We start from the raw sequence: 14,019 nt of genomic DNA on the forward strand, positions 1-14,019 counted from the left end.
GGGGGTCCCTTTGTTTCTCTCCCTGCCCTCCTCCTCCTCCTCCTCCTCCTCCTCTTCCTCCTCGTATGGAGGCGGGGCTACATTGGGAGGGGGGGCCGAATGGGAAGTCTGGGAGGGGCCTCGATCCCACCGTGTCCCCCCCCCGAGCGAGACACCCGGGCCCTTCTCGCTGTGCGGGTCGGGGGGGGGTCCTCCTCGACCCCCGTCTTTCCCCAGATCCTGCAGGCAGCCTCTTTTGGGAGGGGGTGGCGGATATGGGGAAAGGTGGGGATCGGTCCCCCTTGCTGTTTCTCTTCCCTCCAATGTCTCCTTCCTCCAGGAACCCCCTCCCCCAAACTTCACCCCCCCCCCCAGATCGGAAGCGGGATGCAGTGGGGAGGAGAGGGGGGGTCTGCAAAGGGAGGACACGAGGGGGGGGGTCCCAGAAATGGGGCTTTGGGGGTGAAGAGGGGGGTCAGCTGGGGGCGATGGGGCTCCCCTCCTTCCCCCCCCATGCCTGGCCTGCTATCCTGAGTGTCCTCTGGATTCCCCCCCAAGTCTCGGGTGTTTGAAGGGGGCTCCTCAGAACAGTCTCTACGGTGCCCCATGGTTTTGTCTGTTTTCGTTTTGTCTCCTTTTGCCTTGTTTTATTCCTCTGGATTTCCCCCAGCGTGCTTGCAGAGACGAAGTCGGCTCCCTCTTCTCAAAGGGCGAGGGTGGGCAGTGAGTGAGTCGCCTTGCTTTCTGCTCTCCTCTGGAGGGAGTCGGGGAGCTTTCGCTGCCCTTTGGCGGCGGTGGTTGTCAATCGCAGGCACACTCAGTCTCTTACAGTGGTTGCGGTTGTTGTACTGCGCTCGCTGTGCTAGACTAGTTTCCTTTTGCGTGTTGCTTGGGATTGTTCTGATGGCAACATTTGCATGAGTGAGTAGATCTTTTACGGGTTGACTCTCTGGGAGGGGAGAGGGGGGCAGCATCTCCGGACATGGCCGAGGTTTCCTCCTGTGGTTGCAAGGCCGTTTTCCTTCTGGGTCTCCTCGAGGGGGAGGGGGATTCAAAGGGGGAGGAAGAGGGGATCTCTGGGGTCCAGATCTGGGACCCCCCCCATGGGTAGGGAGACCCCACCCACCGCTGCAAGGCCCTAGTATTTATTTATTTATTTATTTATTTATTTATTTAATATCCCGCCTATCTAGCCAGAGGAGGGCTTCATCATCCACTGGGTGGGTGGAGTTTCCTTCCCTGCGAGGAGACCCTCCCCTTCCCCCCTGAATCCTGCCAGCAACCGCCCCGGTGGGTGGGGAGAGAGGAACGTGGGAGAAAGTAACTTGCCTCCCATCTCTTCGCCCCCCCCCCGCGTGCCTCCCTCTCATGACGTGGGATGCCCCCCTCCCTCCCTCCCTTAAAGTCCTAGGTGGGGCTGGGGAGGAAAATGGGAGGCGGTGCTGGGGGGGCAGGAGGGAGGAGGCCCCATCCCTGGCAACATGAGGGAAAAGGGGGTTGCTGAGTGAAAGGGAGGAAGGGGAGAAAAACGTCTGTCGGACCTCTTGCTCTTTTGCGCGCGCGCGCACGCACACACACACACACAGAGAGAGAGAGAGAGAGAGAGGGATCTTTCTGGAGCGGAGGCTGAAAGGGAGATCCATCTCCCCAGGAATGGTCTTTTCTTCGAAGTTGTTCTCCCCCCCCCCAAAAAAACGCTTCAGGAATTTGGTTCCTGAAGGCGCTATCGAGGGCCGTCGGCTCTGCAAAAGACCTGCCCCCTCACTCCTCCTCCCAGGGGATTCGCCCTCCTGCCTCCAGTTCCTGGCTCTCCGTGGGGTGGAGCAGAAAAGGGGCTTTGGAAAGAGGCCGCAAGAGGCTCTGGTCCTTCCACACGGAGGGCAGGAGGAAGGAAGGACCAGAAAAGGCAGCCCAGCCTCTCCTTCTGGGGCGTCTCTTTCTCCTGGCGGGTCTTTTGTGGAGTGAATGGCTCTGAAGGGTCCGTTCCAGACCAAGTGACCACAAAACGCTTTCGTTTACTGCAGGGGCAACTGACACCAAGACCACCCCCACCCTCAGTGGCCGCCGTTCTCAACCCCGTGAGGTGACAAGAAGTAACAACTGGTCCCCTGAGAACAGAGGTCCACCACATCACACGGGCTCTGGTGATTTCTAGATGTTGATTTTGTTTACCATTTTTAGTGTAGCTTTGGTTTGATTCTCTTTAAGGTTTGTAGACTTGCTGTTTTCAAGAACGTTCAAATCTTGTGTTTTAAAGATTTACATTAGCTGCATTGTGACCTTTTTTTAAGGAGAAAGGTGGGGTAAAATATTTCAAATAAATAGTGGGAGAAATACCATCTTGTATGCTGGTGCTTTCATCGCAGGTGTCCGCGGGAAGCATGGTTCCTGTTGCTCTCTGGTTCCCGCCTGTTGCCCCCCTTCCTCCCTGGGTTGGTGGAGGTTTTATCTCGGAGCCCGGCATGAGATCTTCCTTCCTTCCTTCCTTCCTTCCTTCCTTCCTTCCTCCCTTCCTCCCTTCCTCCCTTCCTCCCTCCTTTCTTTCTTTCTTTCTTTCTTTCTTTCTTTCTTTCTTTCTTTCTTTCTTTCTTTCTTTCTTTCTTTCTTTCTTTCCAATAGAAACATGAGGAAGGCACATCCCGGAATGAAATGTTTTTGATTTGCTTTATCCGTAAAGCCTCCCGGATGATCTTTTCTGTTTTTCTTTTCTCCTAGGAAGGGGCGAGACTGAACAAAAACCAAAAACAAAGAACCACATTCCAGATCCCTCCATCGTTTGCAAGGTCAGTGAGATTTCAAGAGGAGGCTGAAGTAGCCCTGCCCCACGCACACTCTCTAGTGTCTCAGTTTCCCTGACCCAGCAGGGATTTGAATCCAGGTCTCCTGGTTTCCCGTCTGGTACTCCATCCATGACACCACAGTTCTTCTTTGAACATGTGCCCAGCGGTGATTTTGGGGGTACGGTTTTCTTTTTATCTTTTTTAGGTGTATTATTTAAAATAAAATCTCAGTCCTGCTCACCCCAACCCCATGCTCACCAAGGGCAGGTCCTCTTGACAAGAGGCAAGCCTTGGTCGTCCTGATTTGGGGTGTGTGTGTGTGTGTGGGGGGGTTCCCCTTCAAGGCTCCCTCCTTCTTCTCCCTGAACAGACAAGGCAGAGTGGGGGGATTTTGCTTTGCGCCGTCAACTTTTGCTTAAAACTCTTAGGATAGTCGATCAACAGGGAACCTCAGTTCTGTCCCCACCTTCTCCTTCGATGGGAGGATAAAAGGGACGGTAGACGGAGGCTGAATGGGGGTTCAGCCCCCATTCAGGATGGGGGGGGGGTCTTCCAACTGGGTGCCCCTGAGGTCTGTGATTTGCAGGGTTCCCAACACTCGCTAGGCGTCCTTCTGGACCCAACGCTGTCAATGTTGAACCAGGTGGTGCCGGCGGTCCGATCTGCTCACTTCCCTCTCAGACGAATTGCCCAGCTGGGTCCCTCCCTGGATGCCCTGTGGCTCCCCGGATGGGTCCACACACAGAGAGTCTCTAAAGAAGCCAGAAAGGTTGACTAAAGAGCTTTCAACTCAGCTAAGTGTAAAAAAAAAGTGCAAGAAAAAAAAAGACCCAAAGGACTATTGCCCTGTCAGTCTGACATCAATTCCTGGAAAGAGTCTAGAATTGATCATTAAGCAGACAGTTTGCATTTACTTAGAAAGCAATGCTGTCATTACTAGAAGTCAGCACGGGTTTTTCAAAAAACAAGTCATGCCAGACTAATTCAATCTCCTTTTTTTTTTTTTTCAAAATTTCTATATCCTTTATTTTTAAGCAACAATCCAGCTTTATCAAGATACAACACACAATTAGAAGGATGAGATTCTCACCTCATGGTCAAGCACTAGCATGATCATGCATAGCACTGGAGTCATTTGGACTAGAATGTCCCTTCTGAGATTTGTCTCCACCCAAAGCTAACTTCCATGTGGTCCATTCCACCATCGCTTAAAGGGGACCGATACTCAAGGAACAGAACAGCAGGCTCATGTCACCAGTCATAACTGGCACTGGCCGCATTTTCTCATGGCTGAATCAAGAGTCTTCTTAAGACAGCATGGTTGATTACTAGCACCACAACTCTACTGTTCTGTAGTGCACAACAGGGCTTCAGACATTTGCCAGTTATTGAACAATACCTTGGATAACCAACCAGCATGTGTTGCAGAAATGGGTAAGGGAGAAAGAGGAAAAAGAACATTTGTTACCCACCTTCTGATATGTACACCCCCAACTTTCAGTCCTCCTAAGCCAACTGAGGGGTTTCTATGTGTTTCAAGACAAAAATGCCACCTAGCACACTTAGAACCAACCAGCCTAGTTGATAAAACACACCACTATAAGAGACCTTAGAAACCATTTGGTCAGCCACAGGCTGCATAATAAGTACCACTGCTCTACATCTACCACTGGGGGGGGGGAGGAATCACACATGCTACTTCCATTAGACCCAAGGGGGACAATACAGAAGTTGGGAAAGAAAAAAAAACACCTTCCTTTAAAATAATAATAATAAAAAAGATGAAGTACATAAAGTGCTTCTTTAATGATAGCTTGAGAAGTACAGTCAGGCTCAAGTTGTGCAGTTCACAAGCATGGAAGAAAAAAAGAAAGAACGACAGACATGAGTTCCAAGTAATAAGAAGGAGCAAAGGAGGATGATTTTTAACCGAGGACTAGGCTGGATTTTCCGCCAGGTGGATTTCTCCTAGATGGTGCTGGTGCTGAGGCTACTGGGCTAGGCACTGGTGCAGCCGGCAGGGGCTTTTCTTCACTCAGGCCTGAAGCAGCTTCTATTTCAACTTCTGTGTTTTCAGGAGCCTCGCCTTCCCCGCTCTTTGGATCTACACAATCACCAGAATTTGCATCAGAAGAATTTATCCTGTCTGAGCCAAGTTCTTCAGGATTTTCACTGATATCACTGGACTTGGCTGTTGATCTAGCCCAGGAGGGTGGATTCTCTTCTGGGGTCCCAAAGATACTGGATGCCATCTTGCTCCTTCTTCCTCCTTGCTGTTCTTTTGGCAAATCAAATCCAAGGTTGAAATTGGAACCACCACCTGGCGGACGAAGAACCCTAGAGCTGCTACGTCCGCTGGGGTCCATCCCCTTAAATGTGGTTGTGGTTGTCATGGCGGGGAAGAGCCGGAATGAAGAAACCGCCCGAGTGACGAGGCTAGCGGAAGATGATATTCCCGCACCTCTCCCTCAGTTGCTGCCGGCGAAAACTGCAGTCTTCAATCTCCTTTTTTAATAGAGTTGCAGGGCTGGTGGATGAAGGGAATCCTGTGGATGTAGGATATCTTGAGTTCATTTTTTTTAAAAAAATATTTATTTTCCAAATCAAATGCAACAATACAAAATACTTACCAACAATCTAAAACCCAGTGCACCCCCATGCCCACGGGACCTTTTGGAGTAATTCTTTTATTACTTTCCTTTCACTAATTCACATTCAAGAAATCTACCCCAAATAGCATTAAAAATATTCAAACTTATTTCCCCTCTTTTCACCTTAATTTCAGTAGTCAATTTGTCATTTAACGAAATGTCCCTACTTCATTATACCAATCTTCTACTATGATATCATGTTTGTCTTTCCCGTGTCTAGCTACGTATTAATAATTTAGCACTTGTCATAAAATTATAAATCAATTCCTTTGAGTAATAATCAAGCTCTAATTTATCAAAAATTAACAACTAAGCAATTTTTGAGTTAAGGTCAATCTCTTTTCCAAATATATCATATATTTCCTTAAAAATCAATTTTCAAAATTTCTCAATCTATTTACACTCCCAACCACATATGATAATATGTGCCAATTTCTTCATCACATTTCCAACAGGCCTTAGAATATTCTGAATTTTTTCTGTTCAATTTCACTGGAGTAATGTACCACCTTAAACTAATTTTTTAAAAAATCTCCTTTATTTTAACGAACATTAATCTTAAAACTCTCGTCTTCCAGATTTTTTTTCCAATCTTCTATTCTGATTTCTGTCTTTAAATTATGTTCCCAAATTGATATCAATCCTTCTATTTCATTCTCTTTCTCCTCCTGATCCAAAATTAGGTTATCAATTTTACTTAGTACTGCCTTCCTCAAACCATCCTTCTCCATGTCTTCATGTGATGATAGAAATTGTTCATACTTAGTACATTCTCTACATTTGCCAATAATCCTCAACCATTCTTTAGTCCATCTGCCTAATTGGATATAATTGTACCATGACAGTTTATTAGTTTCAAGTTTAGCTATAATCTGATCCTTTGAGCTCATTTTAATCATCCAGCCCTTCAATCTGGCAATTTTTTATCCTTAAACAAATCAACAAATCCCTTCAAGTTTACTGGGAAATTTTCTATTCCAGTCACTAATTTTATTGGTGAAGTAAAAGGACAAAATTCTTTTGCATAGAAAAATTGTTTCAAAATGAGTGTTATTGTAGGAAATTGTCTCATAAAAAGCATAGCCCTAAAAGCTTACCAGACTCAAAAACAAAAGTAGTGTTCAACTCTAAACCAACACAGTCTTAAAAGAATTTAGCGACATGTACACACTCCTTATTTTTCGCTCCAAAGGTTTATGAAGAAAAACTCCATCTTCAAAAGGAAGAAATGCATTTTAAACGTAGTTTTACATACCGGTGAGGTTTATTTCTTAGCTGCTCATCCCTCCCGAGCGGAAGTGACGTCCTAGCATATCTTGATTTCAGTAAGGCCTTCGACAAGGTCCCTCACAATATTCTTGCAAAGAAGCTGGTACAGTGTGGGACGGACAGTGCTACTGTTAGGTGGATTTGTAATTGGTGGACTGAAAGAGGTGACTTGTGGGGTGCCACAGGTTTCTGTTCTGGGTCCCGTGTTATTCAACATATTTAGCAATTCCTTGGATGAAGGAATAGAGAGTATGCCGATTAAATTTGCAGATGATACCAAATTGGCAGGGGTTGCTAATTCCCCAGAGGACAGGATTAAAATTCAGAATGACCTTGACAGATCAGAGTCGTGGGCCAAAACTAACAAAATGAATTTCGACAGGGAGAAATGTAAGGTCCTACAGCAAGGCAGAAAAAATGATCTGCACAGATCTAGGATCTAGGATGGAAGACACCTGGCTAGAAAAACAGGACCCGTGAAAAGGATCCAGGAGTCTTGGTAAAGCGCAAGCCGAACATGAGTCAGCATTGTGATGCGGCTGCCAAGAAAGCCGATGCGATTCTTCATTGCATACATAGGTGTATATTGACTAGATCAAGGGAAGTGATAGTACCACTCTATTCTGCTTTGGTCAGACCTCACCTGGAGTCTTGTGTCCAGTTCTGGGCACCTCAATTCCAAAAGGATGTTGACAACCTGGAACGTGTCCAGAGGAGGGCGACCAAAATGGATAAAGGTCTGGAAGCCATGTCGTACGACGAGCAGTTTAGGAAGCCGGGAATGCTTAGCCTTACAAAAAGAAGGTTGAGAGAGGAAATGATAGCTGTGTTTAAATATTTGAAAGGGTGTCATGTTGAAGAGGAGACAGGTTTATTTTCCAGGGCTCCAGAGACTAGGACGCGGAGCAATGGTTTCAAACTACAGGAAAAAATATTCCATCTGAACATTAGGAAGAACTCCCTGACAATCAGAGCTGTCCGGCCGTGGAAGAGGCTGCCTCGAAGGGTGGTGGAGTCTCCTTCTTTGGAGGTTTTTAAGCAGAGGCTGGATGGTCATCTGTCGGGAGTAATTTGATGGATGTTCCCGCATGGCAGGGGGTCAGACTGGATGGCCTCCGTGGTCTCTTCCAACTCTATGTCTCTAAGAATACAGTAATTCTCTTTAGGTGGGGCTTCCCTTGAGGTGGACACCAGGAGATGCAAGAGGGGCAGGGCCTCCTCAGTCCACCAATCTCCCCCTCCAGTCGTCTCCTCTGGGGAGGCGATTCCATAGCCCCGTGTGGGTGATGGTTCTTCCGTTCTACATTTTCTTTTTTCCTTTGCTATTTGCATCCACGCTCCCCTTCCATCCTGTACTCTCCCATTTGCCACAGTAGAAAAGTTTTCTGGCTGAGTGATCATTCCTTCACCTTTCTACCTCTTCTCTTTATATAATCATCCTCTCCCAGATATAAATCCATGCTTTCTCCATCCAGAAACCTTCCCACCCTTCTAGCAATACCTTACTCTCTTCACCTCCACCGTACCAGCCTCTACTTCTCTCTAACTCTCTGCTCCTGGTCCTTCTTATTTCTAGTCTCCTTCCTTTTCTCTTCCCTTCACATCCTAAATGGGGGGATGGCATTTCCCCTTTTCTCTTTTGTCCCATTTCCTCTTTTTGCTGGCTGGACGCTCCTCGCGGATACAATGGAATCGTGGATCAAGACTCCACACTCACTTTGTGTCCAAGACACATCTAACACACTCTGTCAATCAGTCCCGATCCCAACCACCAAGGCAATATTTAACAGTCCACTCTTCTTACCTTGTTCCGTGCACGGAGTTGCCAGGTTGTTAGATTTGTGCCCAACAAAATTTCCCTGTCTCCTTCACCGTGGTGGAGACAGCATGGTCACTATTCCCTAGCAACTCAGTAACATTCCTGTCCCTAACCAGGTCCTGAGTCACCTGTCCTCCGTTGGGATCCATGAGAAATTTGTTTGTTTGTTTGTTTGTTTGATTTATATCCCGCCCATCTGGTATATTCTACCACTCTGGGAGGCTACCAGCAAACATATATTCATTAAATAATACAAAGCCATTGACATATCCATAATAAAAACAGTGCAAAATATAATAAATGATAGATAGCAAAAGGAGAAAGAATTAAGTGCTGGCAGGAGGGAAGGCCTGGATGTACATCCATGTTTTTAGTTGGGTTTTAAATATACCCAGCATAGGGGCCTCACAAATCTCCGGAGGAAGGTTGTTCCAGAGGCGAGGAGCCACAGCCGAGAAGGCCCGGTTTCGTGTCTTTTCCTTCCGTGCCTCCCTCGGTATCAGGCTCCTCGACCTCACCTCCTGGCTCGCGTGGGTGATCCGGGTAGATCTTGGTGGGAGCACGCGTTCCGCCAAGTATTGAGGTCCCAAACCGTTTAGGGCTTTATAGGTAAGGGTTAGGACTTTGAAGTCAACGTGGAAACGGATGGGCAGCCAGTGCAGCATGGCCAGAATAGGAGAAATGTGCTGGTGTTTTCTCACTCCAGTAAGGGGTCTGGCTGCTGCATTCTGCACCACTTGAAGTTTTCGCATCAACCTCAAAGGCAGCCCCACGTAGAGTGCATTACAGTGGTCTAATTTTGACATTACGAGCACATGCACCAAGGTAATGAGCGCCCCCGTGTCAAGGTAGGGCCGCAGCCGGGCTATCCACCAAAGGTGGGAAAAGGCAGTATGGACTACCGATGCCACCTGTGTTTCCATGGTAAGCGCCGGGTCCAAATGCACACCCAAGCTGCGGACCCTGCTCTTTGCAGACAGGGCCACCCCCCCAAACGAGAGAGAGAGAGTCGCCCAGGCCACCAGCTGTGGGGGCCCCCACCCTCAGAACTTCCATCTTGTCCGGGTTCAGCCTCAGCCCATTTTCCTGTATCCATTGCAGTACGGTCCCCAGGCAGCACTGAAGGGACAGGACAGCATCACCTGCAGTTGGTGAAAAGGAGATGTAGAGCTGGGTGTCATCCGCATACTGATGACACAATGCTCCACACCCCCTGATGACCCCACCCAGCGGCCTCATGTAGATGTTAAACAGCATTGGGGAAATAATCAACCCCTGTGGAACCCCGCAATTGGAACTCCACGGGGCTGAAACACTCTCCCCAAGCTGTGCTCTCTGGGGCTGGTCCTCCAAGAAGGAACGGAGCCAGGCAAGTGCCGAGCCACCAATTCCCAACTTGGAGAGCCTCCCCAGGAGGATATCGTGGTCGATGATATCAAAGGCCACCGAGATGTCGAGGAGGACCAGCAGAGACATTTTGCCACTGTTGGCCTCCCTCAACAGGTCATCGTACAGGGCAACCAATGCAGTTTCTGTACCGTGGCGTGGCCTGAAGCCTGACTGAAATGGGTCCGGGGTATCTGTTTCCTCCAAGAGAGCCTGAAGTTGGTCTGCCACCACCCTCTCGACCACTTTGCTCATGAAAGAAACATTGGCGATGGGCCTGTAATTGCCAATTTCGTCCACTGCTAAGTTCAGTTTCTTTCTTATGGGCCTAATGAGTGTCTCCTTGAGGGCAGATGGAAACCTGCCCTCAAGGAAAGACCCATTTATTATTGCAGTGGCCCATTCTGTTGTTATCGGCCTGGTTGCTTTGATTAGCCAGGCCAGGCAAGGGTCCAAGGAGGAGGTGGTGGCTCGACAGAGGTCAAGCACCTTGGCTACAGAATCAGGCGTGACAGGCTGAAAGGTGTTAAAAGTTACCGGGCAAGACGGAGCGCTGGACATCTCTGCTCGACTCACTGTATTTAAAAAAGGAGAGAGCTCCCGGCGGATGGCCTCCACTTTAGATTTTAAAAAGCCTGCAAACTGGTCAGGTGAGAAACTAGGGGGAGGCCTATAACCTGGACCCGTTCCGGATAGGTTGCGCACTATACGGAATAACTCCGCCTGCTGGTTGGACACTTCGCTTATCCGCTTAGCGAAGAATGATCGACATGCAGCCTTTACCTTATTCAGGTAAAGGTTAGTTGCGACCTTAACAGCTATCCAGTTATGGTCCATCGGGTTCTTCCTCCATCTACGCTCTAGCCTTCTCCTTATTCGCTTAATCACTCGAAGCTCCTGGTTGAACCAGGGCGCCGGGTGGGTTCTGCGCCGGAGAGGGCATTTGGGTGCGATCGTGTCTATGGCCCTGACAGGAGCGCTTGCCAGGTCAGGCATAACACCTCTCATGACATCCTGGAATCCAAACGGATCCAGGAGCCTTCGAGGACGGACCATGACAATAGGTCCCTGCTTCCTGCAATGGGGGAGAGCCACTGTGAAGTTACATTTTACCAGATGGTGATCTGACCATGGCAAGGGGACCAACACGAGGTCAGTCACCATCAGACCACACTCGCTCCAATTGGTGGAAAAAAACAGGTCCAGCGTATGGCCACCCACGTGGGTGGGGCCCTTGACATGTTGGAACATGTTCAAGGAAGCCATGGTTTCCAAGAACTCAAGAGCTGGCCCAGAGGCCTCTGCCCCTGCATGCAGGAAGGGAAGTGGCTGGGTTGCAGAGAGCGCGGTAGCCCAGCAAAATCCCAATACCATCCCTGGCCCCAGCTGACACGTGGAGTGCCTCTAGACCCGGCTTTACCACCGAGGAGCACCTAGTAACCTGTAAGCTGGATTTATAAACAATGGCTACTCCCCTCCGCCCCTGCAGTCTACCCTGGTGCTGGACGGCATAACCGGGTAGAGAGATGAGAGCCAGGGGAGGACCCCCTCCCCGCCAGTCCACGTCTCGGTTATGTATGCCAGGTCTGCATCCTCCTCCAGGATAAAGTCGTGGATCACCTGGGTTTTGTTGGATACAGACCTGGCATTCAACAGTACCAGATTTAGAGTGGAAGGTTGGCTGGACTGGCTACCTCGATACTGGGGGTTGGTCACAGTCTCAGAACAATGAACAGCCTTCAAGCATCTGTTCATTGTTCTTCTGACACAAGTAGGGACTGTGCCAACACCATATCTCCCTCTGCCCATGACCACAGGGATGTTAAAAGGACCCTCACTGGGTAAGCAAGCCTCCCACTCCATGCCAGATAAAAAGAAAAAGAAAAAAATAAATAAAATAGAAAAGCAGAATCCTAAATAATACCACAATTTAACAAAGTGCAAAGACAAATACAATATGGTTCAAAATTATACAGTGTTATAATTAAAAATCCCGAATAGAAAAAATAGTATTTTTTAAATTGCATTTTTAATTATTTTTTAAACTACAAACACATATCTAACATACATTACAAACACCCCAAACCCTCCCCCCCTTTGAGGACAGGGATCCAGACCTCATTACTTTCCCACTTTCCCAAAACTCCAGAGAGCATTGAAGAAGAAAAAACTAAATAAGAAAACAAAGCCCATCAATCATTTTGCCCTATCTTCAAGTTCGACCTTGGGCCCAAGCATGTATTAAGTTCCAACTTTGTTTTTCATGGTCTCTCGGTTGATCTGGTAGCGCTTCTGATAGTGTGTCCAGTTCTATAATGTCCAGCATCTTCTTCAGGAGCTCCTCCATTGTAGGTACATCTTCACTTTTCCATTTTTGGGCCCAGAGTAACCTAGCTGCTATCAATATATGCATCAAACAATATTTAATTTTCTTGTCAGTAGTTTCTGGCATAATGTTTAATAATGCTATTTCAGGTTTAAGGTTTAATTTCTTTTGAATAATTTCTTTTATCATTTCCCACAACTGTAACCAATAGCCCCTAGCTTTTTCACATGACCACCACATATGATAATAAGTCCCCACCTTTTTTTTACATTTCCAACAGATATTGCTGCTACCTTCTGACATTTTTGCCAATTTTATAGGAGTATAATGCCATCTGTAAAACATTTTGAGGGTATTTTCTCTTAGATTTACTGGCTTAATCATTTTATAACAGTCTTTCCACATCATCGTCCAGTGATCAATGTCAGTGTTATAACCGAAATCCCTTGCCCATTTTACCATTGTCTCCGAATACAAAAAATAGTATTAAGTTTTTTAAAAAGTACCCAAGAAGTTACCGCCTCATCTAGTCCAAGTCTGTCCTCCTCCGCCTCGCAGCCTTGTCCTTTTAGGTTTTACCGGTCTTAGTGTTTTTATTATTTCAGAGGTTGTTAATATAGATGTTAATGGCAAGGGAAATGTCGGAGTGAGGATGTTACGAGTTGCATTACAGTGATGAGCGTGGGCAGCGTCAAAAGCAATAAAGTCCAGGCAAACAAGTTCTCAGTCCCTGGCTTTCCCTTTTCCCTTCCTCGAAAGGGAGGTAAGGGTTCTTTGTGACCAGACCGGGAAGGGCAGAGTGAACAGTCCGATCCAGGAAAGGAGGCTGCTGTCAGGAAGACCAACATGGCGGCCGCCTGGCAAGTCGGCTCTCTCCTCCCCACAGCCGCCCAGGGTCTTCCCCCCGCCGTCTCACCACCGGTGCCTGGGATGGTCCACCTCTCCACCACAGCAACACGAGGCACACGGAGCTCCTGGGCAACACAGCCACCTCCTTTAGCTACAGGAAACCCAGCAGTCCTGGCTCCAGCCTCAACCATGCAGTCAAGACAGAGCTCGTCAGGAAGAGGCGGGCGCCGAGTCATGAGGCTCCAGGTCTTCTCCCCTCCAAGGCAGCCGCCGATGTCAGCCTGGGTCGGAGAGCCCATTCCCCCGCAGCGCTCAAACGCCACCTCCTGCGGGCTGGCGAGGGCTTCCGAGCCTCCGAGCTCTGCTGACAAGCCGGAAGGCTCCAATCGAGCCCCAGCTCCGGCCCCGCGTTAGAGCTCTGGCTCCAGCCCCACAACCCCGTGCTCAGTCAGTCATCAGGGAGGCGAGGAGGAGGAGGACCAAGAAAAGAATGGGGGGGGGAGAAGGAAAGGGGAGAAAAAGGAAAGAAAAAACAAAATAGTGAGGAAAATCCAAGAGGCAAGCCGTTGCGGCGGAGAGAAGCGCTAGCTGCCCACCTCTGGCGCCATCTTGGGGGAAAAGGTTCTACAGCGATCTGCTCCAAGATGTAGTCATTTAGCATGTCAAGAAACCCGGTCTCTCTTTCTTGACCCGAGCATACCTTGGCCCAGTCGATGTGAGGATAATTGAAGTTCCCAATGTTTACGATCTTGTGCCTTTGGGACACCTCCCTGATTTCTATCCACTTATCAAATTTTCCTGCTCAAGTTTTTCCCAACATTTTCCCCTCAAGTTTTTGATCTGGAGGATGATGGCAAGCCCTCCAACCCACTATCACATTGTTCCTTGGGGCTGGCAGTTTAACCCACAGTGATTCTATGATGGAGTCAGATCCGCCGTCCATCGCCATTCTGCTGGATT

General features: G+C 48.3%; 1 protein-coding gene and 1 long non-coding RNA gene across 2 annotated transcripts; one reads left to right on the forward strand and one right to left on the reverse strand.

Moving 5' to 3' along the window:
- The first annotated feature begins 1,676 nt into the window (after nucleotides 1–1,676).
- LOC144585028 (uncharacterized) lies at nucleotides 1,677–2,728 on the forward strand. Its single transcript, XR_013539530.1, has 2 exons — nucleotides 1,677–2,123; nucleotides 2,695–2,728. It is a non-coding gene; the product is annotated as an uncharacterized LOC144585028 (long non-coding RNA).
- A 1,024-nt stretch (nucleotides 2,729–3,752) lies between these two features.
- On the reverse strand, nucleotides 3,753–5,253 carry LOC144585029 (jupiter microtubule associated homolog 1-like). The gene has a single exon (XM_078382469.1). The coding sequence runs from the start codon at nucleotides 5,150–5,152 to the stop codon at nucleotides 4,685–4,687; it is 468 nt and encodes a 155-aa protein (XP_078238595.1). The 5' UTR covers nucleotides 5,153–5,253; the 3' UTR covers nucleotides 3,753–4,684.
- Nucleotides 5,254–14,019: the final 8,766 nt, after the last annotated feature.

Source organism: Pogona vitticeps, chromosome W (assembly GCF_051106095.1).
Source record: "Pogona vitticeps strain Pit_001003342236 chromosome W, PviZW2.1, whole genome shotgun sequence".
Lineage (NCBI taxonomy): Eukaryota > Metazoa > Chordata > Lepidosauria > Squamata > Agamidae > Pogona > Pogona vitticeps.

Excerpts from the sequence above, each read along its gene's own strand:
- LOC144585029 (XM_078382469.1), bottom strand. The coding sequence starts at position 5,152 with ATGACAACCACAACCACATTTAAGGGGATGGACCCCAGCGGACGTAGC.